Source organism: Coregonus clupeaformis, chromosome 15, assembly GCF_020615455.1.
Source record: "Coregonus clupeaformis isolate EN_2021a chromosome 15, ASM2061545v1, whole genome shotgun sequence".
Taxonomy (NCBI): Eukaryota; Metazoa; Chordata; class Actinopteri; order Salmoniformes; family Salmonidae; genus Coregonus; species Coregonus clupeaformis.
The window spans coordinates 52,402,317-52,428,946 of NC_059206.1; the positions used below are offsets into that span (position 1 = coordinate 52,402,317).

General features: G+C 43.1%; 1 protein-coding gene across 2 annotated transcripts in view; it reads right to left on the reverse strand.

The window, feature by feature from the left end:
* Nucleotides 1–2,013: 2,013 nt before the first annotated feature.
* Nucleotides 2,014–26,630, reverse strand: part of LOC121582882 (endoplasmic reticulum metallopeptidase 1) — a 68,099-nt gene continuing 43,482 nt past the window's right edge. For both annotated transcript variants that reach the window (XM_041899035.2, XM_041899036.2), the window contains 7 exons: nt 11,072–11,246; nt 10,142–10,332; nt 9,827–9,979; nt 9,438–9,628; nt 5,773–5,891; nt 3,637–3,800; nt 2,014–3,350 (listed from right to left, as the gene is read on the reverse strand). In XM_041899035.2, the coding sequence (XP_041754969.1) occupies nt 3,174–3,350; nt 3,637–3,800; nt 5,773–5,891; nt 9,438–9,628; nt 9,827–9,979; nt 10,142–10,332; nt 11,072–11,246 (1,170 nt within the window). In that variant the 3' untranslated portion in view covers nt 2,014–3,173. The remainder of the gene's footprint in view (nt 3,351–3,636; nt 3,801–5,772; nt 5,892–9,437; nt 9,629–9,826; nt 9,980–10,141; nt 10,333–11,071; nt 11,247–26,630) is intronic.

Sequence of the window (26,630 nt, forward strand, 5' to 3'; positions counted from 1 at the left end):
AGTCCTGTCATGCCAACAGTAAAGCATCCTGAGACCATTCATGTATGGGGTTGCTTCTCAGCCAAGGGAGTGGGCTCACTCACAATTTTGCCTAAGAACACAGCCATGAATAAAGAATGGTACCAACACATCCTCAGAGAGCAACTTCTCCCAACCATCCAAGAACAGTTTGGTGACGAACAATGCCTTTTCCAGCATGATGGAGCACCTTGCCATAAGGCAAAAGTGATAACTAAGTGGCTCTGGGAACAAAACATCTACATTTTGGGTCCATGGCCAGGAAACTCTCCAGACCTTAATCCCATTGAGAACTTGTGGTCAATCCTCAAGAGGCGGGTGGACAAACAAAAACCCACAAATTCTGACAAACTCCAAGCATTGATTATGCAAGAATGGGCTGCCATCAGTCAGGATGTGGCCCAGATGTTAATTGACAGCATGCCAGGGCGGATTGCAGAGGTCTTGAAAAAGAAGGGTCAACACTGCAAATATTGACTCTTTGCATAAACTTAATGTAATTGTCAATAAAAGCCTTTGACACTTATGGAATGCTTGTAATTATACTTCAGTATACCATAGTAACATCTGACAAAAATATCTAAAAACACTGAAGCAGCAAACTTTGTGAAGACCAATACTTGTGTTATTCTCAAAACTTTTGACCACGACAGTACAGTATGAAAATAAAGACCCCTCGGGATATAAAATGAGTGTGGGGTGCCCTCGTGTCTCTTTTTGTCCATTTGAGGATGCTACAGTCCCCCCCCTGGTGGAGGTTCTTGGAACTGCTATTTAAGTTAGAGCAGAGTTTGACAAAAACCTTCAAAGGTGGTGATGCTATGTTGCGTTTTATCTTGAATACCAGGCAGACGTTTGAGTACGGAATGAAATGGTGTAAACTGAACAGGTTAAACTTGTTGAGTACACTCTTCAAAAAAGGGGTTCCAACAGGGTTCTTTGGCTGTCACCAAAGTAGAACCATTTTTGGTTCCAGTAACAACCCTTTTGGGTTCCACGTAGAACCCTCTGTGGAATGGAACCCAAAATGGTTCTACATAGGCACAGAAGGGGTTCTACCTGGAACCAAAAAGTGTTCTCCTATGGCGACAGCGGAATAATATTTTTAGGTTCTAGATAGCACCTTTTTTTCTGAGTGCAGGCCTATATTGCAGTTGTGGTTCCGTGGTTTTCTGTAAAAAAAAAAAAAAAAGTTAATTGAGTTAAGATAATCAGAAATACTATGAAACATCCCCATTTTAGCACACATTTGCAAGCAGGCAAAGTAACCTTTTATTCGTGCTGAGGTATGATCACATGCAAACAAAAGATAAACATTTAGAAAACAATTAAGAAATTGACAAAAGTCGTTAATGTTATGAAATAAAACAAAACTTGTTGATCAAGTGTAGAAGTTTAAATTGCATTAACAGAAATTACCGTAAATCAACATTGTAGATGATAAAAAACGGAATTAACGGTTCACATTTGCTGGTGGTGATATAATGGGAAATGTATCAACATTAACCAACAAAGGGTAGCCTAAACAATTCACACAATGACACAATAAATGCGCACAATTTGTCGGGAGACAGAAACATGCCTTTAGTGCGTTTTCGCCACACATTCCCCCCTTGTCTATACATTTTCTTAATTATACTCAATACATATAGCCTAATATTTACAAGGAATAGGCGTAACCTTAAAAAACGTGGTCAGGTATAAAGCAGTAGTGTACATTGTTGGTAATCCCCATTGACTGAGGATGAGGGGTCACCATTATGAAGTTTGATTGAAATTATCCAACCATATTTAGAAATTTGGTTTAATATAATAAACTACATTTATCAATCTGACTCCATTATTATGTGAATAAATGCAACAGCCCATGTGTGTCTCTGGAGGATCTAGCAAGATAGCGAATCATTGCATCACCGACTCAGGATGACTATAATGAGCATGTATGTGTCTAACTTGCACCGTTATGCAATTATGAAGAGACGAGATACAAATAGCTAATCCTGGAAACCAATGTTCTAGCATTCATTTATTGAGGCAAGCAGATCAGAGATGTCAAGGTGGTACCCCAGAATATGCCATGTGTATAGTGTCTATAACAACTACCAATAGACCTTCTAAATTATAAGCGTATGGTCAACTAAAGAATTACTCTGTAAAACGAGGAATGCAGTTACTCTATTCAACTAATAGGATGTATTAGTCATGAAAGAATTGACACAAACAATTAGTGTACATGAAATAAATGATACATTACAGAATTATAGAGTATGACTGTCACCAATAGGCTAAAACAACGTGGTAACGCGTGTCTTCAGTTCAGAATAATCTCTATGAGAGAAAATTGTGATCTGATACACAAGAGCAAGTTCTCAAAGTATGAACGAATTCACTGTCCTTTTAACCAAATTCAAGCAAAAACTCATGCCCAACCTGAATTAACATTTCTTTGCACTTTGCTAGTTAAACAAAAGACAGGAAAAGACAGCCAGATTCTAATCAACTATATTTAAAAGATAGGAGCCCACCCTTGTGCCGTTTCCTCAAATACCCACAGTTTCCCTGTAACAATAAATCCATAGCACTTGCAGTACAATAAAATATATCAAAATTCATAGCTCTTTATGAACTCTTGAACAATCCAAACATGACCATTTAATTCACACAGTAACATTCATTCTTTCAACCCATTAAACATTTTTTAAAATAAGAAACAGTTTGAAGGAAACAAATACACCCTAGGGAAGTGTAAAATAAGCAAAACTTTAAATAAAAGTGAATTGTCCCTTTAAGCTTGGCCCTGGAAAGGTCAGAACCAGAGATGCTAGAGATATAACCATCCATCTAAAGGCACTGTAGCCTTTTAACTGAAAATATAGATAGTGATGCTAAAGACTGATGCTTTTGACCTCGTGCTTGTTGACAGAGCTGGCAGGAGGTAGAAAATGCAAGGCCATTGATACAAAACAGTTCGGCAGAGAGAGTTAAAAAAAACAACGCCTTAACTACCCCTAATCCCACAAAAAAGGAAAACTCCGGTGGACCATGCCTTTGTCAGTAAGTTAGTCCTACTGTTACTATATATAAAAAAGTGTGGAGGGGAAGCAGGCCCAACGGGCCCAGTATCTCAGCATCGGTACATATGATAATTCTAGGTGTCAGTATCGGTACATGTGATAGGTGGAGACCCAGGAAGAGGGGAAGGCCCACTTGGGGAACCTCTGTAGCATGTCGTCTAGCTGAACAGTCCTCTGGTCCTCTCCAAAGCAGTAATTAGATGAGATGGCTACTGAGATCATCCCCTCTGGGCCCAACGGGTCCTCCTCTCTGGGAGGCTATAGAGGAGAAATACAGACACAAACATATATGGACAATATATAAATATACACACAATGATATGTACACTGTGCACAATACAAACATTCCTACAAAGGTTAATGTGCACAAATTCCTGTCAAGCTTTTGAAAATACATTGTGCATGAAAAAAGGAATGTTTGAAACTAAGAGCTAACCCAGCAGGCAAAACTGGTCCAAATGATGTCATTACAACCAGATAACAACCAGTTCTGATTGTCACCAGCTTTGCCTGCTTGGAACCTTAAATCCCTAATAGTCAGTACCTGTATTTCGAACCAGAAGTTCCAGGCGGGGGCGTCCAGGCCGTGGGTGTAGAATATGAGGTACTCTCCAGCCAGGTTAAAGTGGGGGGTGCTGTCCCCAAACGACCAGCTAGACAGAGAGGCCCCTCGGTGGAGCATGAGGTAGAGGGACATGTGGCTGGGACCTGGAGGACACACACACAGTGAATTCAGAAAGTATTCAGACCCCATTACTTTTTCCACTTTGTTATGTTACAGCTTTATTCTACAATGGATAAAAGTGTTTTTTTCCCTCATCAATCTACACACAATACCCCATAAGGACAAAGCAAAAACAAGTTTGTAGAAATGTTTGGCTAATTTATAAATAATAATAATGATCGGGTTCAAGTCCGGGCTCTGGCTGGGCCACTCAAGGACATTCAGAGACTTGTCCCGAAGCCAATCCTGTTTTGTCTTGGCTGTGTGCTTAGGGTCGTTGTCCTGTTGGAAGGTGAACCTTTGCCCCAGTCTGAGGTTCTGAGCGCTCTGGAGCAGATCAATGGAAACAGGATGCACCTGAGCTCAATTTCGAGTCTCATAGCAATGGGTCTGAATACTTATGCAAATAAGGTATTTCTGTTTTTTATTTGTAATATATTGGCAGCAATTTCTAGAAACCTGTTTTCGCTTTGTCATTATGGGACATTGGGTGTAGATTGCATTCGTAAAGTATTCAGAAGCCTTGACTTTTTCCACATTCTAAAATGGATTACATTATTTTCTTCCCCTCAATCTACACACAATAGCCCATAATGACAAAGGTTTGTATTTTTTTGTGCAAAAAACAGAAATAACTTATTTACATAAGTATTCAGATCCTTTGCTATGAGACTCGAAATTGAGCTCAGGTGCATCCTGTTTCTATTGATCATCCTTGAGATGTTTCTACAACTTCATTGGAGTCCACCTGTGGTAAATTCAATTGATTGGACATGATTTGGAAAGGCACACACCTGTCAAAATAAAGGTCCCACAGTTGACCTTGCATGTCAGAGCAAAAACCAAGCCATGAGGTTGAAGGAATTGTCCGTAAAGCTCAGAGACAGGATTGTGTCGAGGCACAGATCTGGGGAAGGGTACCAAAACATTTCTGCAGCATTGAAGGTCCAAGAACACAGTGGCCTCCATCGTTCTTCAATGGAAGAAGTTTGGAACAATCAAGACTCTTCCTAGAGCTGGGCACCCTGCCAAACTGAGCAATCAGGGGAGAAGGGCCTTGATCAGGGAGGTGACCAAGAACCAGATGGTCACTGACTGAGCTCCAGAGTTCCTCTGTGGAGATGGGAGAACCTTCCAGAAGGACAACCATCTCTGCAGCACTGCACCAACAGGATCGAGGGAAAGATGAACGGAGCAAAGTACAGAGAGATCCTTGATGAAAACCTGCTCCAGAGCGCTCAGGACCTCAGACTGGGGCGAAGGTTTACCTTCCAACAGGACAACGACCCTAAGCACACTGACAAGACAACGCAGGAGTGGCTTCGGGACAAGTCTCTGAATGTCCTTGAGTGGCTTAACCAGAGCGCAGACTTGAACCCGATCGGTACATCTCTGGAGAGACCTGAAAATAGCTGTGCAGAGACGCTCCCCATCCAACCTGACAGAGCTTGAGAGGATCTGCAGAGAAGAATGGGAGAAACTCCCCAAATACAGGTGTGCCAAGCTTGTAGCGTCATACCCAAGAAGACTCGAGGCTGTAATCGCTGCCAAAGGTGCTTCAACAAAATACTGAGTAAAGGGTCTGAATACTTATGTAAAGGGATATTTCAGTTTCTTATTTTTTTAAATAAATTTGCAAAGATTTCTAAAAACCTGTTTTTGCTTAGTCATTATGGGGTATTGTGTGTAGATTGATGAGGAAAAACAAAACAATTTAATCAATTTTAAAATTAGGCTGTAACGTAACAAAATGTGGAAAAAGTCAAGGGGTCTGAATACTTTCCGAATGAACTGTAGGGTCAGGAGTTAATCCTGACCACATGAGGTGACAACCTATGGGATCTAGTCACACATGAGGGTAGTGCCATTTAAAAAAAATATTTGGAAAGTGCTGGGGGGGTATTGGATCTTATAGAAGGTATGTGCGGAGGATTAGAGGATAAAGGGACATCTCACCTTTGACTTCAAAAGTCATCTTAACTGTTCCCCATTTTGTCGTCTTGTCTTTAGAAAGGAGCTGAAACTCCACAGGAGACTTAGGAAAGACCTCAGGGGCCGGGAGGTACCAGTTGTCCCTGAAAACCAGAAAATTAATAACAAAAAATGTGTACAGCTTATTTATTTTAATTTTTTGCTGAACCAGTCAAAATTTGCCAGAAAGTGTTCCAACAAAATAAATATGGTATGTGCATAATACAGTAACATTTTAAACAGCTCATGTCTTTCTTTTTAAGTATATACAATACCAGTCAAAAGTTTGGACACACCTACTCATTCAAAGGTTTTTCTTTATTATCACTATTTTCTACATTGTAGAATAATAGTGAAGACATCAAAACTATGTAATAACACACATGGAATCATGTAGTAACCAAAAAAGTTAAACAAATCAAAATATATTTTATATTTGAGATTCTTCAAAGTAGCCACCCTTTGCCTTGATGACAGCTTTGCACACTCTTGGCATTCTCTCAACCAGCTTCATGAGGAATGCTTTTCCAACAGTCTTGAAGGAGTTCCCACATATGCTGAGCACTTGTTGGCTGCTTTTCCTTCACTCTGCGGTCCAACTCATCCCAAAACATCTCAATTCGGTTGAGGTTGGGTGATTAAGGAGGCCAGGTCATCTGATGAAGCACTCCATCACTCTCCTTCTTGGTCAAATAGCCCTTACACAGCCTGGAGGTGTGTTGGGTCATTGTCCTGTTGAAAAACAAATGATAGTCCCACTAAGCGCAAACCAGATGGGAAGGCGTATCGCTGCAGAATGCTGTGGTAGCCATGCTGGTTAAGTGTGCCCTGAATTCTAAATAAATCACAGACAGTGTCACCAGCAAAACACCCCCACACCATCACACCCCCTCCTCCATGCTTCACGGTGGGAACCACACATGCGGAGATCATCCGTTAACCTACTCTGCGTCTCACAAAGACACGCCGATTGGAACCAAAAATCTCACATTTGGACTCATCAGACGAAAGGACAGATTTCCACCGGTCTAATGGCCATTGCTCATGTTTCTTGGCCCAAGCAAGTCTCTACTCCTTAGTGGTGTCCTTTAGTAGTGGTTTCTTTGCAGCAATTCGACCATGAAGGCCTGATGATTCACGCAGTCTCCTCTGAACAGTTGATGTTGAGATGTGTCTGTTACTTGAACTCTGTGAAGCATTTATTTGGGCTGCAATCTGAGGAGCAGTTAACTTTAATGAACTTATCCTCTGCAGCAGAGGTAACTCTGGGTCTTCCTTTCCTGTGGCGGTCCTCATGAGAGCCAGTTTCATCATAGTGCTTCATGGTTTTTGCAACTGCACTTGAAGAAATTTTCAAAGTTCTTGAAATGTTCCGGATTGACTGACCTTCATGCCTTAAAGTAATGATGGACTGTTGTTTCTCTTTGCTTATTTGAGCTGTTCTTGCCATAATATGGACTTGGTCTTTTACCAAATATCTTCTGTATACCACCCCTACCTTGTCACAACACAACTGATTGAATCAAATGCATTAAGAAGGAAATAAATTCCACAAGTTAACTTTTAACAAGGCACACCTGTTAATTGAAATGCATTCCAGGTGATTACCTCATGAAGCTAGTTGAGAGAATGCCAAGAGTGTGCAAAGCCGTCATCAAGGCAAAGGGTGGCTATTTGAAGAATCTCAAATATAAAATATATTTTGATTTGTTGAACACTTTTTTGGTTACTACATGATTCCATATGTGTTATTTCATAGTTTTGATGTCTTCACTATTAGTCTACAATGTAGGAAATAGTCAAATAAAGAAAAACCCTGTAATGAGTAGGTGTGTCCAAACTTTTGACTGGTACTGTATCTGTATACCACCAGGTTTAGGTTAAGTTTAGGTTTATTTGAACATCTTGGTACATATGCAGAAACATACATACAATCCGATGTAATACAATATAAAACACAAGTAAAAGATATGATCTGCCTAACTATATGGACAGTGCATCATCAAGTCATAAACAACAAATTGGCATACCACTAAATCCATCATCAGCAACATAACTAAACTCAGCAAAAAAAGAAATGTCCTCTCACTGTCAACTGCATTTATTTTCAGCAAACTTAACATGTATACATTTTTGTATGAACATAACAAGATTCAACAACTGAGACATAAACTGAACAAGTTCCACAGACGTGACTAACATAAATGGAATAATGTGTCCCTGAACAAAGGGGGGGGGGGTCAAAATCAAAAGTAACAGTCAGTATCTGGTGTGGCCACCAGCTGCATTAAGTACTGCAGTGCATCTCATTTTCATGGACTGCACCAGATTTGCCAGTTCTTGCTGTGAGATGTTACCCCACTCTTCCACCAAGGCACCTGCAAGTTCCCAGACATTTCTGGGGGGAATGGCCCTAGCCCTCACCCTCCGATCCAACAGGTCCCAGACGTGCTCAATGGGATTGCGATCCGGGCTCTTCGCTGGCCATGGCAGAACACTGACATTCCTGTCTTGCAGGAAATCAAGCACAGAACGAGCAGTATGGCTGGTGGCATTGTCATGCTAGAGGGTCATGTCAGGATGAGCCTGCAGGAAGGGTACCACATGAGGGAGGAAGATGTCTTCCCTGTAACGCACAGCATAGAGATTGCCTGCAATGACAACAAGCTCAGTCCAATGATGCTGTGACACACCGCCCCAGACCATGACGGACCCTCCACCTCCAAATCAATCCCGTTCCAGAGTACAGGCCTCGGTGTAACGCTCATTCCTTTGACGATAAATGTGAATCCGACCATCACCCCTGGTGAGACAAAACCGCGACTCATCAGTGAAGAGCACATTTTGCCAATCCTGTCTGGTCCAGCGACGGTGGGTTTGTGCCCATAGGCGACGTTGTTGCCGGTGATGTCTGGTGAGGACCTGCCTTACAACAGGCCTACAAGCAGCCTCTCTCAGCCTATTGCGGACAGTCTGAGCACTGATGGAGGGATTGTGCATTCCTGGTGTAACTCGGGCAGTTGTTGTTGCCATCCTGTACCTGTCCCGCAGGTGTGATGTTCGGATGTACCGATCCTGTGCAGGTGTTGTTACACGTGGTCTGCCACTGCGAGGACGATCAGCTGTCCATCCTGTCTCCCTGTAGCGCTGTCTTAGGCGTCTCACAGTATGAACATTGCAATTTATTGCCCTGGCCACATCTGCAGTCCTCATGCCTCCTTGCAGCATGCCTAAGGCACGTTCACGCAGATGAGCAGGGACCCTGGGCATCTTTCTTTTGGTGTCAGTAGAAAGGCCTCTTTAGTGTCCTAAGTTTTCATAACTGTGACCTTAATTGCCTACCGTCTGTAAGATGTTAGTGTCTTAACGACCGTTCCACAGGTGCATGTTCATTAATTGTTTATTGTTCATTGAACAAGCATGGGAAACAGTGTTTAAACCCTTTACAATGAAGATCTGTGAAGTTATTTGGATTTTTACTAATTATCTTTGAAAGACAGGGTCCTGAAAAAGGGACGTTTCTTTTTTTGCTGAGTTTATAAACAGAGCAGAGTAGTCAGGTCAGGTGGGACCACAGAGATACAATATAATACATAAAATATATTAGAATTATAATAAATATTCCATTTAATTCTGTGGGTGTGACTTACTTGACAGATTTGAACCAGGGGTAGCCACAGAAAGGCATGTCCTCCTGACAATTGGCCTTGATGGTATCATTGATCTCTGGTATGATAGGCGTGATGTGCTGCATGCCAGTGTAGTCTAAGCTGTTGATCCACAGACCTGAGTCTCTACTCTCCACCTGGCCATCCAGACCATGGAAGGTACGAGTGGTATGCTTTGGGGCGGGGGTGCAACGCATCCGATAATCGTTTATTCAATGTGTCAACATGTTTGCATCTATCCCTATCTAAAGCATTAATGAATAAAATGTAAATAATTATTTGTTATTAACTGACATGCCTGGATAAATAAGGTTAAATAAAAATCTGTCAGGTGTGTTTGTGTAAGCAGAAAGTGCCTCAGATGGTCTCACCTGGATGAAGACCCGTTTGGGGCGTGGGCCGGAGGGGTCTGCTGTGTAGGGGAAGAACAGACCACAGGATACAAGTAACAGAAACACAGTAAACACTGTTCCCAGACCTGACAACAGCCACTTAGTAGACCTGGCCAGGTAGATAAAGTGGAGCTGGGGGAGAGAAGAGAAGAGAGAAGAGAACAGAGCGAGAAAGAGAGGCTTAAAAGCACAGTGGTTTACCTGTCATCCCATTTAGGAGCACTAAGATACACTTGAAACAGGACAGTTTAGTTGTTTTATCTTATGCTAAAGAGGTACAGTAACTGTACTGACAAAGAAGGAGGAGAGGAAGAGTATGGTGAGGGTAACGAGGGTGGCCAGGACCACGTCAGGGTGGATCGCTGTGCCGCTGCGCCCCAGGATGGGCGTGAAGATCTCAAACACCACCCAGATCAGGAACATGAAGTGGACATATGGCAGAGCCAGACCCAGCTGGTAGAGCACATAGTACTTCACCGACACACCTGGAGATATACACAGGAGAGATACATTTACATTAACTAACCCTAACCCAGCTGGTAGAGCACAGAGTAATTCACAGATGCACCTGGACCAAAGCAGGACAGGAGGGACATATTAAGAGCCAGAATAATAACAATTCCTGCCATTCAATTTAAAAAAACAATCCTGGCGAGACACATCAATGTATCAGTATTGTTGCTGAGCTGTGAAAATGAACTGACAAAGACCTTCTGATTAAACATCACCCTTAATAATAACAATGGGAGCATTTAACAGTATCCAGTAGGGTTGGGCCAATATCATGATATGATGTGCAAGAAAGACTATATTCCATTTGAACTTTACAAATAAAAACTGTGTTGTTTTATCAGTTAGGCTGTATCGATATGTTGAAAATTAAGTCTAAATGAATTAACTAAGCCTTATTGTTTTGTTACACAAATATTATTTAATGAGAATGTGACTATAATATTGTAAATACGTTTTTTAAAATGATTTAGTCATTAACGGTGCAAAACAATTATATTGGATATCGCGATATTTGGAGTAGCATATCGTAGAAGACGTTTCCCCAAATATCGCCCAACCCTAGTATCCAACACTAACCAGTAATAATTTATTTTTAATGAAAAGGAACTTCCTCATGGGAGACAAATTCAAATAAAAGTTATAAATATGTAACACAGAACCAGGTACAGTGTGGTACAATGTACAATGTTTTGACCACTCAAGTCTCTTTACCTCGGAGTTTGAACTTCCTGGCAAGGAGCAGCTTGGTGACCAGAGGGAATGCCACCATGAGCATGGGGACGTAGGCAGAGCAGATACCGTTAGCTGTTAGGTAGACCAGTGCACCACACCACAGCAGCAGGCTCACGTCAAAGTAGAGCTCCCCCAGTTCCAGACGACGCACACCCTGAAGGAGGAGGAACTAATACTAAGGAAGTATCGAGGTTTTGCTCGCCTGAGGTAGAGTATCTCATGATAAGCTGTAGACCACACTATTTACTAAGAGAGTTTTCATATATATTTTTCGTAGCTGTCTATTTACCACCAAAAACTTGATGCTGGCACTAAGATTGCACTTAATGAGCTGTATAAGGCCATAAGTAAACAGGAAAACGCTCATCTAGAGGCAGCGCTCCTAGTGGCCGGGGACTTTAATGCAGGGAAACTTACATCCGTTCTACCTAATTTCTACCAGCATGTTAAATGTGCAACCAGAAAAAAAAAAAAAAAACTCTAGATCACCTTTACTCTCCCTCGCCCTCCATTTGGCAAATCCTGATTCCTGCCTATAAGCAAAAACTAAAGCAGGAAGCACCAGTGACTCAGTTAATAAGGAAGTGGTCAGATGACGCAGATGCTAAACTACAGGACTGTTTTGCTAGCACAGATTGGAATATGTTCCGGGATTCTTCCGATAGCATTGAGGAGTACACCACATCAGTCACTGGCTTCATCAATAACTGCATCGATGACGTCATCCCCACAGTGACCGTATGTACATACCCCAACCAGAAGCCATGGATTACAGGCAACATCCGCACTGAGCTAAAGGGTAGAGCTGCCGCTTTCTAACCCAGACGCTTATAAGAAATCCCGCTATGCCCTCTGACGAACCATCAAACAGGCAAAGAGTCAATACAGGACTAAGATTGAATCGTACTACACCGGCTCTGACGCTCGTCGGATGTGGCAGAGCTTGAAAACTATTACAGACTACAAAGGGAAGCACAGCCGCGATCTGCCCAGTGACACAAGCCTACCAGATGAGCTAAATCACTTCCATGCTCGCTTCGAGGCAAGCAACACTGAAGCATGCATGAGAGCATCAGCTGTTCTGGATGACTATGTGATCACGCTCTACGTAGCCGATGTGAGTAAGACTTTTAAGCAGGTCAACATTCACAAGGCCGCAGGGCCAGACAGATTACCAGGACGTGTACTCAGAGCATGCGCTGACCAACTGGCAAGTGTCTTCACTGACATTTTCAACATGTCCCTGACTGAGTCTGTAATACCAACATGTTTCAAGCAGTCCACCATAGTCCCTGTGCCCAAGAACACTAAGATAACCTGCCTAAATGACTACCGACACATAGCACTCACGTCTGTAGCCATGAAGTGCTTTGAAAGGCTGGTCATGGCACACATTTTTTTTTTTTTTTTTTTTTTAGTCATTTAGCAGACGCTCTTATCCAGAGCGACTTACAGTTAGTGATTACATATTTTTTTTATACTGGCCCCCCGTGGGAATCGAACCCACAACCCTGGCGTTGCAAACGCCATGCTCTATAAACTGAGCTACATCCCTGCCGGCCATTCCCTCCCCTACCCTAGACGATGCTGGGCCAATTGTGCGCCGCCCATGAGTCTCCCGGTCGCGGCCGGCTGCGACAGAGCCTGGATTCGAACCAGGATCTCTAGTGGCACAGTTAGCACTGCGATGCAGTGCCTTAGACCACTGCGCCACTCAGGAGTCATCAACACCATTATCCCAGAAACCCTATAGGGAGGAGGTCAGAGACCTGGCCGTGTGGTGCCAGGATAACAACCTCTCCCTCAACGTGATCAAGACAAAGGAGATGATTGTGGACTACAGGAACAAAAAGAGGACTGAGCACGCCCCCATTCTCATCGATCGGGCTGTAGTGGTACAGGTTGAGAGCTTCAAGTTCCTTGGTGTCCACATCACCAACAAACTATCATGGTCCAAACACACCAAGACAGTCGTGAAGAGGGCACGACAAAGCCTATTCCCCGTCAGGAGACTGTAAATATTTGGCATGGGTCCTCAAAAAGTTCTACAGCTGCACCATCGAGAGCATCCTGACTGGTTGCATCACCGCCTGGTATGGCAACTGCTCGGCCTCCGACTGCAAGGCACTACAGAGGGTAGTGCGTATGGCCCAGTACATCACTGGGGCCAAGCTTCCTGCCATCCAGGACCTCTATACCAGGCGGTGTCAGAGGAAGGCCCTAAAAATGGTCAAAGACTCCAGCCACCCTAGTCATAGACTGTTCTCTCTGCTACCGCACGGCAAGCGGTACCGGAGCGCCAAGTCTAGGTCCAAAAGGCTTCTTAACAGCTTCTACCCCCAAGACATAAGACTCCTGAACAGCTAATCATGGCTACCCAGACTATTTGCATTGCCCACCCACCCCAACCCCCTCTTTTACACTGCTGCTACTCTGTTTATTATTTACGCATAGTCACTTTAACTCCCGCATGTACATATTACCTCAATATTACTCGACTAACCGGTGCCCCCGCACATTGACTCTGTACCGGTACCCCCTGTATATATCCTCCATTCTGTTATTTTATTTTACTGCTGCTCTTTAATTATTTGCTATTTTTTATTTATCTATCTTTTACTTAACACTTTTTTTTTTTCTTAAAAACTGCATTGTTGGTTAAGGGCTTGTAAGTAAGCATTTCACCTGTTGTATTCGGCGCATGTGGCAAATAACATTTTATTTTATTTTATTTGAACAGACAGACACACAGAGAGAGAGGGGTCAACAAGGGCATGGAATAACCCTTGATACAGGGTCACTGGTGACATTTACAGCAGGAGGAACCCATAGAGAGAAGGGTCAATAAAGGCCTGCTTTAAAGCTGTATCCAAATCCATGGAATATAGGGAACACAATATAGTAGCCATATCTAGGTAAACCAAAGTTCCAAAGGCTGGGCCTAATATAGTGTATAAGAGGTCATACAATAAGTTGTGGTGATTCCTATGTTGATGATGTAAAGATTATTTGCTGGTCTGTGGTGTGTAATGGGGAGCAACCAGACGCTGCACTTGACACATTTATGAAATTGCTTATTCCAGTTACTAATAAGTTGCACCCATTAAGAAAATGACTGTACAAACGGTTAAATCCCTGTGGATTGATGAGGAATTGAAAATGTGTATGGTTTAGAGGAATGAGGCAAAAGGAATGGCAAATAAGTCTGGCTGCATGACCGATTGGCAAACGTACTGCAAATTGAGAAATAATGTGACATAACTGAATTTAAAAAAAGAAGAAACTATACTATGAAACAAAGATAAATGATATAAAGAATTATAGTAAAAAGCTTTGGAGCACCTCAAATGAAATTTTGGGCAGAAAGGCAAACTCAGCTCCATTATTCATTGAATGAGATGGCTCATTCATCACAAAACCCACTGATATTGCCAACTACTTTAATTATTTTTTTAATCTGCAAAATTAGCAAACTTAGGCATGACATACCAGCAACAAATGCCGACACTACACATCCAAGTATAACTGACCAAATTATGAAAGACAAGCATTGTAATTTTGATTTCCGAAAAGTGAGTGTGGAACAGGTGAATTTTTTGGTTGTTGTCTATCAACAATGATAAGCCACCTGGGTCTGACAACTTGGATGGATAATAGCGGAAGATATTGCCACTCCTATTTGCCATATCTTCAATCTAAGCCTACAATACAGTGTGTGCCCTCAGACCTGGAGGGAAGCAAAAGTCATTCCACTACCCAAGAATAGTAAAGCCCCTTTTACTGGCTCATATAGCCGACCAATCAGCCTGTTACCAACCCTTAGTACACTTTTGGAAAAAATTGTGTTTCACCAGATACAGTTGAAGTCGGAAGTTTACATACACTTAGGTTGGAGTCATTAAAACTTGTTTTTCAACCACTCCGCAAATTTCTTGTTAACAAACTATAGTTTTGGCAAGTCGGTTAGGACATCTACTTTGTGCATGACACAAGTCATTTTTCCAACAATTATTTACAGACAGATTATTTCACTTATAATTCACTGTATCACAATTCCAGTGGGTCAGAAGTTTACATACACTAAGTTGACTGTGCCTTTAAACAGCTTGGAAAATTCCAGAAAATGATGTCATGGCTTCAGAAGCTTCTGATAGGCTAATTGACATCATTTGAGTCAATTGGATGTGTACCTGTGGATGTATTTCAAGGCCTACCCTTCAAACTCAGTGCCTCTTTGCTTGACATCATGGGAAAATCCAAAGAAATCAGCCAAGACTTCAGAAAAAAAATTGTTGACCTCCTTTTGTCTGGTTCATCCTTGGGAGCAATTTCCAAATGCCTGAAGGTACCACGTTCATCTGTACAAACAATAGTACGCAAGTATAAACACCATGGGACCACGCAGCCGGCATACCGCTCAGGAAGGAGACGCATTCGGTCTCCTTGAGATGAACAACCTTTGGTGTGAAAAGTGCAAATCAATCCCAGAACAACAGCAAAGGACCTTGTGAAGATGCTGGAGGAAACAGGTACAAAAGTATCTATATCCACAGTAAAACAAGACTTATATCGACATAACCTGAAAGGCCACTCAGCAAGGAAGAAGCCACTGCTCCAAAACCGCCATAAAAAAGCCAGACTACGGTTTGCAACTGCACATGGGGACAAAGATCGTACTTTTTGGAGAAATGTCCTCTGGTCTGATGAAACAAAAATAGAACTGTTTGGCCATAATGACCATCGTCATGTTTGGAGGAAAAAGGGGGTCGCTTACAAGCCGAAGAACACCATCCCAACCATGAAGCACGGGGGTGGCAGCATCATGCTGTGGGGGTGCTTTGCTGCAGGAGGGACTGGAGCACTTCACAAAATAGATGGCATCATGAGGAAGGAAAATTATGTGGATATATTGAAGCAACATATCAAGACATCAGTCAGGAAGTTAAAGCTTGGTCGCAAATGGGTCTTCCAAATGGACAATGACCCCAAGCATACTTCTAAAGTTGTGGCAAAATGGCTTAAGGACAACAAAGTCAAGGTATTGGAGTGGCCATCACAAAGCCCTGACCTCAATCCTATAGAACATTTGTGGGCAGAACTGAAAAAGCGTGTGCGAGCAAGGAGGCCTACAAACCTGACTCAGTTACACCAGCTCTGTCAGGAGGAATGGGCCAAAATTCACCCAACTTATTGTCGGAAGCTTGTGGAAGGCTACCTGAAATGTTTGACCCAAGTTAAACTATTTAAAGGCAATGCTACCAAATACTAATTGAGTGTATGTAAACTTCTGACCCACTGGGAATGTGATGAAAGAAATAAAAGCTGAAATAAATTATTCTCTCTACTATTATTCTGATATTTCACATTCTTAAAATAAAGTGGTGATCCTAACTGACGTAAAACAGTTAATTTTTACTAGGATTAAATGTCAGGAATTGTGAAAAACTGAGTTTAAATGTATTTGGCTAAGGTGTATGTAGACTTCCGACTTCAACTGTATAATGCTATTTTACAGTAAACAAATTGACAACAGACTTTCAGCACGCTTATAGGGAAGGACATTCAACATGCATGGCACTTACACAAATTACTGATGATTGGCTGAGAGAAATTGATAATAAAAATATTGTGGGAGCTGTTTTGTTAGACTTCAGTGCTGCTTTTGACATTATCGATCATAGTCTGCTGCTGACAAAATTCTGTGTTATGGCTTTACACCCCCTTCTATATTGTGGATAAAGAGTTATCTGTCTAACATAACACAGAGGGTGTTCTTTAATGGAAGCCTCTCCAACATAATCCAGGTAGAATCAGAAATTCCCTAGGGCAGCTGTCTAGGCCCCTTACTTTTTTCAATCTTTACTAATGACATGTCACTGGCCTTGAGTAAAGCCTGTGTGTATGTATGCGGATGACTCAACACTATACACGTCAGCTACTACAGTGAGTGAAATCATTGCAACACTTAACAAAGAGCTGCAGTCAGTTTCAGAATGTGTGGAAATAAATAAGTTAGTCCTAAATATTTCTAAAACTAAAAGCATAGTATTTGGGACAAATCATTCACTAAACCCTAAACCTCAACTAAATCTTGTAATGAATCATGTGGAAATTGAGCAAGTTGAGGAGACTAAACTGCTTAGAGTAACCCTGGATTGCAAACTGTCATGGTCAAAACATGTTGATGCAACAGTAGCTAAGATAGGGAGACGTCTGTCCATAATAAAGCGCTTCTCTGCCTTCTTAACAACACTATCAACAAGGCAGGTCCTACAGGCCCTAGTTTTGTCGCAACTGGACTACTCTCATGGCTTAAAGTAGAGGAGAGATTGACTTCATCACTACTTGCTTTTGTAAGAAGTATTGACATGCTGAATGCACCGAGCTGTCTGTTTAAACTACTACTAGCACACAGCTCGGACACCCATGCATACCCCACAAGACATGCCACCAGAGGTCTCTTCACAAGTCCAGAACAGAGTATGGGAGGCGTACAGTACTACATAAAGCATTGGCTACATGGAACTCTATTCCACATCAGGTAACAGATGCAAGCAGTGGAATCACATTTAAAAAACAGATACAAATACACCTTATGGAACAGCGGGGGCTGTGAAGTGATGCACAGACACACGCTTACACATAAGACACACACTCTACACACATGTACAAATTGATTTTGTATTGTAGATATGTGGTAGTAGAGTAGTGGCCTGAGGGCATACACAATGCGTTGTGAAAAGTGTTATGAAATGTAATGTAATATAAAATGTTAAATTGTATATAACTGCCTTAATGTTGCTGGACCCCAGGAAGAGTAGCTTCTGCCTTGTCAGCAGCCAATGGGGATCCTTAATAAATACAAATACAAACCTACAGTACAGTACAGTCAGGGCTACCCTCAGAGGTTTTAGCTATCATTGTGGTAGCCTGGTACCAGATCTGTTTGTGCTTTGTGCTTTCTTGCCAACTCCTATGGTCATTTACACAAAAAGATCTGGGACCAAGTTATCACTGTGGTGCCTGGTCCTCTCTCTTTCCGTTTCCCACAGTCTCTCTATGGCAGTGTTATAGCATTCTGTCACAGAGTCCCTGTGTAAAGGCTTGGAGCTGCCCCACAGTGACTATGTATGAGATGTAGGATTGTGGCTGACCATGTTACAGTACTGCTACCTACCACTGAGCACTGGCATCATTCCAATATTCAGGCACTTAGAATACATGATCAGTACTTTGCTTCATTGTTAGTGGTATGGTAGTGTGTATATTAGAATACAGCGATTGTACACAACAGTGAAACAAAATTCACCCAGGACAATACCAGACTAACCCAAAGTGGTTAAACAGACTGTGCAGAGAGGTCAATAACAGAAACTGATGATGACTGTATAAACTTGGCTGGGCTGGGCATTAGCCTACAGTACTATTGACTTAAGTCTGTTGAAAGCAAAGCATACACGTGCTGTTTTAAACCTGCAGGGCTGAACTGAACGGTTTCAGGATAACTGCAGTTAAAAGCTTTTCAAAGCATCTGGTCTCTGGTGGGACTTTTTCAGCAGGGAATTATCTCCCGCTCTGTCATAGGACTGTATGCGTTTCTGACATTTCTGACCGACACGGCTCCACATTCTGATAATATCACTGCAGTACCGAGTGCATTAAGTTAAGGAATAACTACCGCTAGAGTACAATAGGGTTGGGCGATATCCAGATTTTCATACTGTAATGACCTGACTAGATCATAAAAGAGCAACTGTCCAGACAGAGGATTGAGTTTACGAATGGACGGTTTATTAAACCAACTTTACACAGGCTACTGTTTGGCCGTAGCCCACGCCAAATAAATGAAAGATAACCCACAAGCCAATCGTGACCTTCTCTTGTGAAGCCCAGACGTAAAGAGAGAGAACAAAGGCTAAACCTGGTCTTAACTTCCAATGCTCCATCCCCCTGCCCAACCCCCCTCCACGCCACTCCGCCAACCGCCAGGATGCCCGGCATCAGAACATTCCAGGCATTCCAGTGATTGGCAGATAGCAGGTTGATTGACATGTCGGACCCCGCGAACACTGGGTACTGGTAGGTACAACACAACCATCTACTAGCCTAACACATAACACACAGCTGTCTGTGCGGGTCGCTACAATACTGTTCTTGTACCATAGCGCGGTATCCGTTACTACCGGCAGTGCACACAAGGTCGCTATTTATTTCCAAACGTTATTTTTGTTTTTAAATTGACACACAAAAAAAACATTTTGCCAGTAGGGATCTTGATCCAGGAGGGGATTGATTGTCTCTGCTGTAACCAAGAAGTTTGATCTTGCAAGCTAGACACTTAGCTAGCAAGTTAGTAAAACAAATGCATAGCTGGAGCCCTGAGCCCTGTAAGGTTCATTTTAAGTGAATGTTGTGATTTTTTTACCATTCCTGAACCTGTGACCAGAAACAAGCTACATAGGGGCAATACCAGAATAAATGATCTAGTGATTCTCTCTCTTCGCAGCAAAATCTACAGAACTGAGATTGTTGTATGCCCCATATATATAGCATTCTGTTGGTGTCAATAAAACTTGAAGTGTTGAATCAAGTGTTGTTTTTTGTACCAGTTCATAAACCACATGCCATGGAATCGGTACATCGAAAATCTCTTCCCATTTATTTTGCAACCGGTATGGTGCAGCTGTTAACATTTTTGTCCTCAAATGAAACTGGTATATTTTTCTATTTATGCCAATTCCTTTCAGCCAATTTGTATCTGTAATATATGGCAGGCAAACAAGTTCCCTACCTTCTCCCTTTTTCACTTGCCTCCTGCATTTTATGGTAATGGTGCAATCAGTCGGTTGTAAGTTTGGATTGAGCAGACATTCCCATATATTTTCGATAGCTGCATATCTGACATAACTCCACCATTTCTATTCATAATATCATTAATAAATATAATACCAATTTTAAACATTTTTTCCATTAAGAATGTTTTTTTTATTAATCAGTATATTTGAGTTTAACCATAACATTTCTTGTAATATTTGTTCTATCTTTTCTGGAGGAAAAGCTGTAACCAGCTTTGTATGGCTTGTTTAAGAAAGGGAGATACTTTCAACAAAATTTCATTTTCAAATAGTCGTAAATGAGAAGTTGTAATCTGTATATAGGCAAAAAGGCAATTTTTGAACAAAGGATGAGCCTTTCTTAATAATCTACTGGAGAACCATTTTGGGTTTAATTATAACTTATGTATGTATGAGTGAAGCTTTTAGTGAGAGGTTTAAAGCTTTAATATTTAATCATTTTAGCCCCCCAAACTCATATTCATTATATAAATAGGCACGTTTAATTATGTCTGGCTTAGCATTCCAGATAAAATTAAATATTTTTTGCTCATATGATTTAAAAAATGAGTCGTCTGGAGTAGGCAGCGCCATTAGTAAGTAAGTAAACTGTGATAGGACCAAAGAGTTAATCAATGTGATTATGTAAGTGAAATGTAAGTATTTACCTCTCCATGGTTGCAGAATCTTATCTATTTTTGCAAACTTTCTATTGAAATTGATTGTGGTCAGTTCATTTATATTTTTTGAGATGTGAATACCAAGTATGTCTACTTCACCATCCGCCCATTTTATTGGTAAACAACAAGGTAGTGTTGTTTACTATGTCTTAACGATCCAATACGTAATATGGTACCCTTGTCATAATTAGGTTTTAGTCCAGAGAGCCTAGAAAAGTGATCAAGATCTTCAATGAGACTGTGCAGGGATCCAGATTGCGGACTTAAGAAAAAACTTGAGTCATCGGCATACAGTGGGGGAAAAAAGTATTTAGTCAGCCACCAATTGTGCAAGTTCTCCCACTTAAAAAGATGAGAGAGGCCTGTAATTTTCATCATAGGTACACGTCAACTATGACAGACAAATTGAGATTTTTTTTCTCCAGAAAATCACATTGTAGGATTTTTTATGAATTTATTTGCAAATTATGGTGGAAAATAAGTATTTGGTCACCTACAAACAAGCAACGATTTCTGGCTCTCACAGACCTGTAACTTCTTCTTTAAGAGGCTCCTCTGTCCTCCACTCGTTACCTGTATTAATGGCACCTGTTTGAACTTGTATCAGTATAAAAGACACCTGTCCACAACCTCAAACAATCACACTCCAAACTCCACTATGGCCAAGACCAAAGAGCTGTCAAAGGACACCAGAAACAAAATTGTAGACCTGCACCAGGCTGGGAAGACTGAATCTGCAATAGGTAAGCAGCTTGGTTTGAAGAAATCAACTGTGGGAGCAATTATTAGGAAATGGAAGACATACAAGACCACTGATAATCTCCCTCGATCTGGGGCTCCACGCAAGATCTCACCCCGTGGGGTCAAAATGATCACAAGAACGGTGAGCAAAAATCCCAGAACCACACGGGGGGACCTAGTGAATGACCTGCAGAGAGCTGGGACCAAAGTAACAAAGCCTACCATCAGAAACACACTACGCCGCCAGGGACTCAAATCCTGCAGTGCCAGACGTGTCCCCCTGCTTAAGCCAGTACATGTCCAGGCCCGTCTGAAGTTTGCTAGAGTGCATTTGGATGATCCAGAAGAGGATTGGGAGAATGTCATATGGTCAGATGAAACCAAAATAGCTTTTTGGTAAAAACTCAACTCGTCATGTTTGGAGGACAAAGAATGCTGAGTTGCATCCAAAGAACACCATACCTACTGTGAAGCATGGGGGTGGAAACATCATGCTTTGGGGCTGTTTTTCTGCAAAGGGACCAGGACGACTGATCCGTGTAAAGGAAAGAATAAATGGGGCCATGTATCGTGAGATTTTGAGTGAAAACCTCCTTCCATCAGCAAGGGCATTGAAGATGAAACGTGGCTGGGTCTTCAGCATGACAATGATCCCAAACACACCGCCCGGGCAACGAAGGAGTGGCTTCGTAAGAAGCATTTCAAGGTCCTGGAGTGGCCTAGCCAGTCTCCAGATCTCAACCCCATAGAAAATCTTTGGAGGGAGTTGAAAGTCTGTGTTGCCCAGCGACAGCCCCAAAACATCACTGCTCTAGAGGAGATCTGCATGGAGGAATGGGCCAAAATACCAGCAACAGTGTGTGAAAACCTTGTGAAGACTTACAGAAAACGTTTGACCTGTGTCATTGCCAACAAAGGGTATATAACAAAGTATTGAGAAACTTTTGTTATTGACCAAATACTTATTTTCCACCATAATTTGCAAATAAATTCATTAGAAATCCTAAAATGTGATTTTCTGGATTTTCTTTTCTCAATTTGTCTGTCATAGTTGACGTGTACCTATGATGAAAATTACAGGCCTCTCTCATCTTTTTAAGTGGGAGAACATGCACAATTGGTGGCTGACTAAATACTTTTTTCCCCACTGTACATTGACACTTTTGTTTTTATCCCCTGGATTTCAAACCCCTTGATGTTCTTGTTGGATCTAATTTTAATAGCTAGCATTTCAATGGCCATAATAAATAGATATGGAGACAACGGACAGCCTTGTTTTACTCCTCTTAAAAGCTCAATACTTTCTGAGAAGTAACCATTATTTACTATTTTACATCTGGGGATGCTGTACATAACTTTAACCCATTGTATAAGAGATTCACCGAAATTAAAGTAATCCAGGCATTTATATATTAATTCCAATCGTACTTTATCAAACACCTTTTCAAAATCTGCTATGAAGACCAGGCCTGGTATCTTTGATGTTTCATAATGTTCAATTGTTTCAAGTAATTGTCGTATATTATAAAGTTTGATTTGATTGAGTCCTGTTCTTTGGATGAGATGGATACGTGAATCCAACATATCAATTATTAATTTGTAGACAAACTGGAATTAAAGTCAGAATAAGTAAGTGGCACAGATGGAACTATCCAAGCAGAAGATACAGTGCTATGAAAAAGTATTTGCCCCCTTTCTAATTTTCTCTACTTTCGCATATTTGTGATACTGAATGTTATCAGATCTTCAACCAAAACCTAATATTAGATAAAGGGAACATAAGTGGACAAATAACACAACAATTACATATTTATTTCATTTATTTCATAAACAAAGTTACGCAAAACCCAATTCCCTGTGTGAAAAAGTAATTGTCTGTCACGATCGTCTGACGAATGAGACCAAAGCGCAGCGCGTTGAGTGAACATGACTTTATTAAATTAAAGTACTCAATGCCAAAACAACAAACAATGACGATACGTGAAGTCCACAGTGACAAAGACTGAATACGGAACAAAAACCCACAACACTAAGGTGAACACTGACAGTTTAAATATGGCTCCCAATCAGAGATAACGAGCCGACAGCTGACACTCGTTACCACTGATTGGGAGTCACACGACCAAACAAGGAAACACAACAAAACGAACACACCCTGGCTCAACATACAAAGTCCCGGAGCCAGAGCGTGACAGTACCCCCCCCTAAAGGCGCGGACTGCGACCGCGCCTCAAAAACCCCAAACAGGGGAGGGCTGGGTGGGCATTACTCCTCGGAGGCGGCTCCGGCTCTGGGCTTGACCACCACCCTTCTTCAATCCCCCCCGTAGCGCCCCGGTCCGATCTGACCCAGCTGGTAGGATCTGGACTGACGACGCGCACCCCTGGCTTGGCGCGTGAGGCAGGAACGGACCGGACCTGGCTGACGATCGCACCCTAGGCTTGATGCGTGGAGCCGGAACGGGCCTCACCAGGCTGACGACTCGCCTCCCTGGCTTGGTGCGAGTAGTAGGAATGGGCTGGATCAGGCTGACGGCTCGCACCCTTGGCTTGGTGCGAGTAGCAGGGACGAGCTGAACCAGGCTGACGACTCGCACCCTTGGCTTGGTGCGAGTAGCAGGAACGGGCTGGACCAGGCCGACGCACTCGTACCCCTGGCTTGGTGCGAGTAGCAGGAACGGGCTGGACCAGGCTGACGACTCGCACCCTTGGCTTGGTGCGAGTAGCAGGAACGGGCTGGACCAGGCTGACGACTCGCACCCTTGGCTTGGTGCGAGTAGCAGGAACGGGCTGGACCAGGCTGACGACTCGCACCCTTGGCTTGGTGCGAGTAGCAGGAACAGGCCGGGCTGGGCTGGCGACGCACACCGTAGGTCTGGTACGTGGAGCAGGAACAGGCCGGGCAGGGCTGTCGACGCACACCGTAGGCTTTGTGCGTGGAGCAGGAACAGGCCGGGCTGGGCTGACGACGCACACCGTAGGTTCTGTGCGTGGAGCAGGAACAGGCCGGGCTGGGCTGGCGACGCACCCCGTAGGCTTTGTGCGTAGAGCAGGAACAGGCCGGGCTGGGCTGGCGACGCACACCGTAGGTTTTGTGCGTGGGGCAGGAACAGGCCGGGCTGGGCTGGCGACGCACACCGTAGGCTTTGTGCGTAGAGCAGGAACAGGCCGGGCTGGGCTGGCGACGCACACAGTAGGCTTTGTGCGTTGAGCAGGAACAGGCCGGGCTGGGCTGGCGACGCACACCGTAGGTTTGTGCGTGGGGCAGGAACAGGCCGGGCTGGGCTGGCGACGCACACCGTAGGCTTTGTGCGTAGAGCAGGAACAGGCCGGGCTGGGCTGGCGACGCACACAGTAGGCTTTGTGCGTTGAGCAGGAACAGGCCGGGCTGGGCTGGCGACGCACACCGTAGGTTTTGTGCGTGGAGCAGGAACAGGCCGGGCTGGGCTGGCGACGCACACCGTGGACTTGGTGCGTGGAGTAGGAACAGGCCGGTCCATACTGGGAACACACACCACTGGCCTTAACCGGGGATCAGGAACGGGCCGGACCGGACTGGTAACACACCTCAGTCTCTCACGCCGTGCCTCAACTACTTCCCTCCCTCTACTCGCCAATGGCTCCCGTAATCCGGTAGCCTTCTCTCCACGTCTCCCTGTGGCAGCCTCCTGCTGCCCAGCCGCCCAAGCCATGTGCACCCCCCCAAAAACTTTTTGGGGTTGCCTCTCGTCCTTCCGACGATGACCCTGCTGACGCCGTTGCTCCTCTCCATCCTGGGTCTCCCCCTTCATCGCCCTCCGGTACCGGACGGCCTCCTCCTTCGTAATATGCCCCCAGCCGAGGAGGACATCCACCAGCGTTACCTCCTGCGTGTGTTCCTGGACACGCTGCTTGGTCCTGGTACGGTGGGTTTTTCTGTCACGATCGTCTGACGAATGAGACCAAAGCGCAGCGCGTTGAGTGAACATGACTTTATTAAATTAAAGTACTCAATGCCAAAACAACAAACAATGACGATACGTGAAGTCCACAGTGACAAAGACTGAATACGGAACAAAAACCCACAACACTAAGGTGAACACTGACAGTTTAAATATGGCTCCCAATCAGAGATAACGAGCCGACAGCTGACACTCGTTACCACTGATTGGGAGTCACACGACCAAACAAGGAAACACAACAAAACGAACACACCCTGGCTCAACATACAAAGTCCCGGAGCCAGAGCGTGACATTGTCCCCTTACACTCAATAACTGGTTGTGGCACATTTAGCTGTAATGACTCCAACAGAATGCTTCCTATAGTTGTTGATCAGTCTCTCACGTCGCTGTGGAGGAATTTTGGCCCACTCCTTCCATGCAGAACTGCTTTAACTCAGTGACGTGTGGGTTTTCAAGCATGAACTGCTCGTTTCAAGTCCTGCCACAACATTAGGTCTGGACTTTGACTAGGCCATTCCAAAACTTCCAATTTGTTGCTTTTTTAGCAATTTTCATGTAGACTTGATTGTGTGTTTTGGATCATTGTCTTGCTGCATGACCCAGCTGCGCTTCAGCTTCAGCTCACAGACGGATGGTCTGACATTCTCCTGTAGAATTCATGGTTCCTTCTATTAAGGCAAGTCGTCCAGGTCCTGAGGCAGCAAAGCATCCCAAAACCATCACACCACCACCACCATGCTTGACCTTTGGTATGATGTTCTTACTGTGGAATGCAGTGTTTGGTTTTCGCCAGGCATAATGGGACACATCTCGTCCAAAAAGTTGACTCAAGTTTGTAAAAAAGCACCTGGATGATCAAGACTCTTGGAAGAACGTTCTATGGACAGATGATTCAAAAGTATAACTTTTTGGATGACATGGTTCCAGTAATGCCTGGCAAAAACTTTTCATAGCACTGTACATATCCTTCAAATTTTGATATTTGGTTGCGTTGACAATCAAACACAATTCAATATCACTAAATATCATTACATTTGAAATCAACCAGAGCTTGGAACCCTAGGCCTATTGCATTGTTTTTTTAAGTTGACTTCTGGGTTGAATTGAAACAATAGCTGTTGATGACTTTACAAATGCTATATAGGCCTAAATAGCATCATTGATGATATATGAGTGATAAAGTATGGTCACATTTCATTTGGTCTGTTAAACCTACCCTTTGGAATGACTTCGATAGCAACAGTGAATCTATTTTCATTTTTTTTTAGTGGATCTCTCACAATCATTCTCACGATAGCACATTGGTAATAGTCAGTGACAAATACAGTGGCTTGCGAAAGT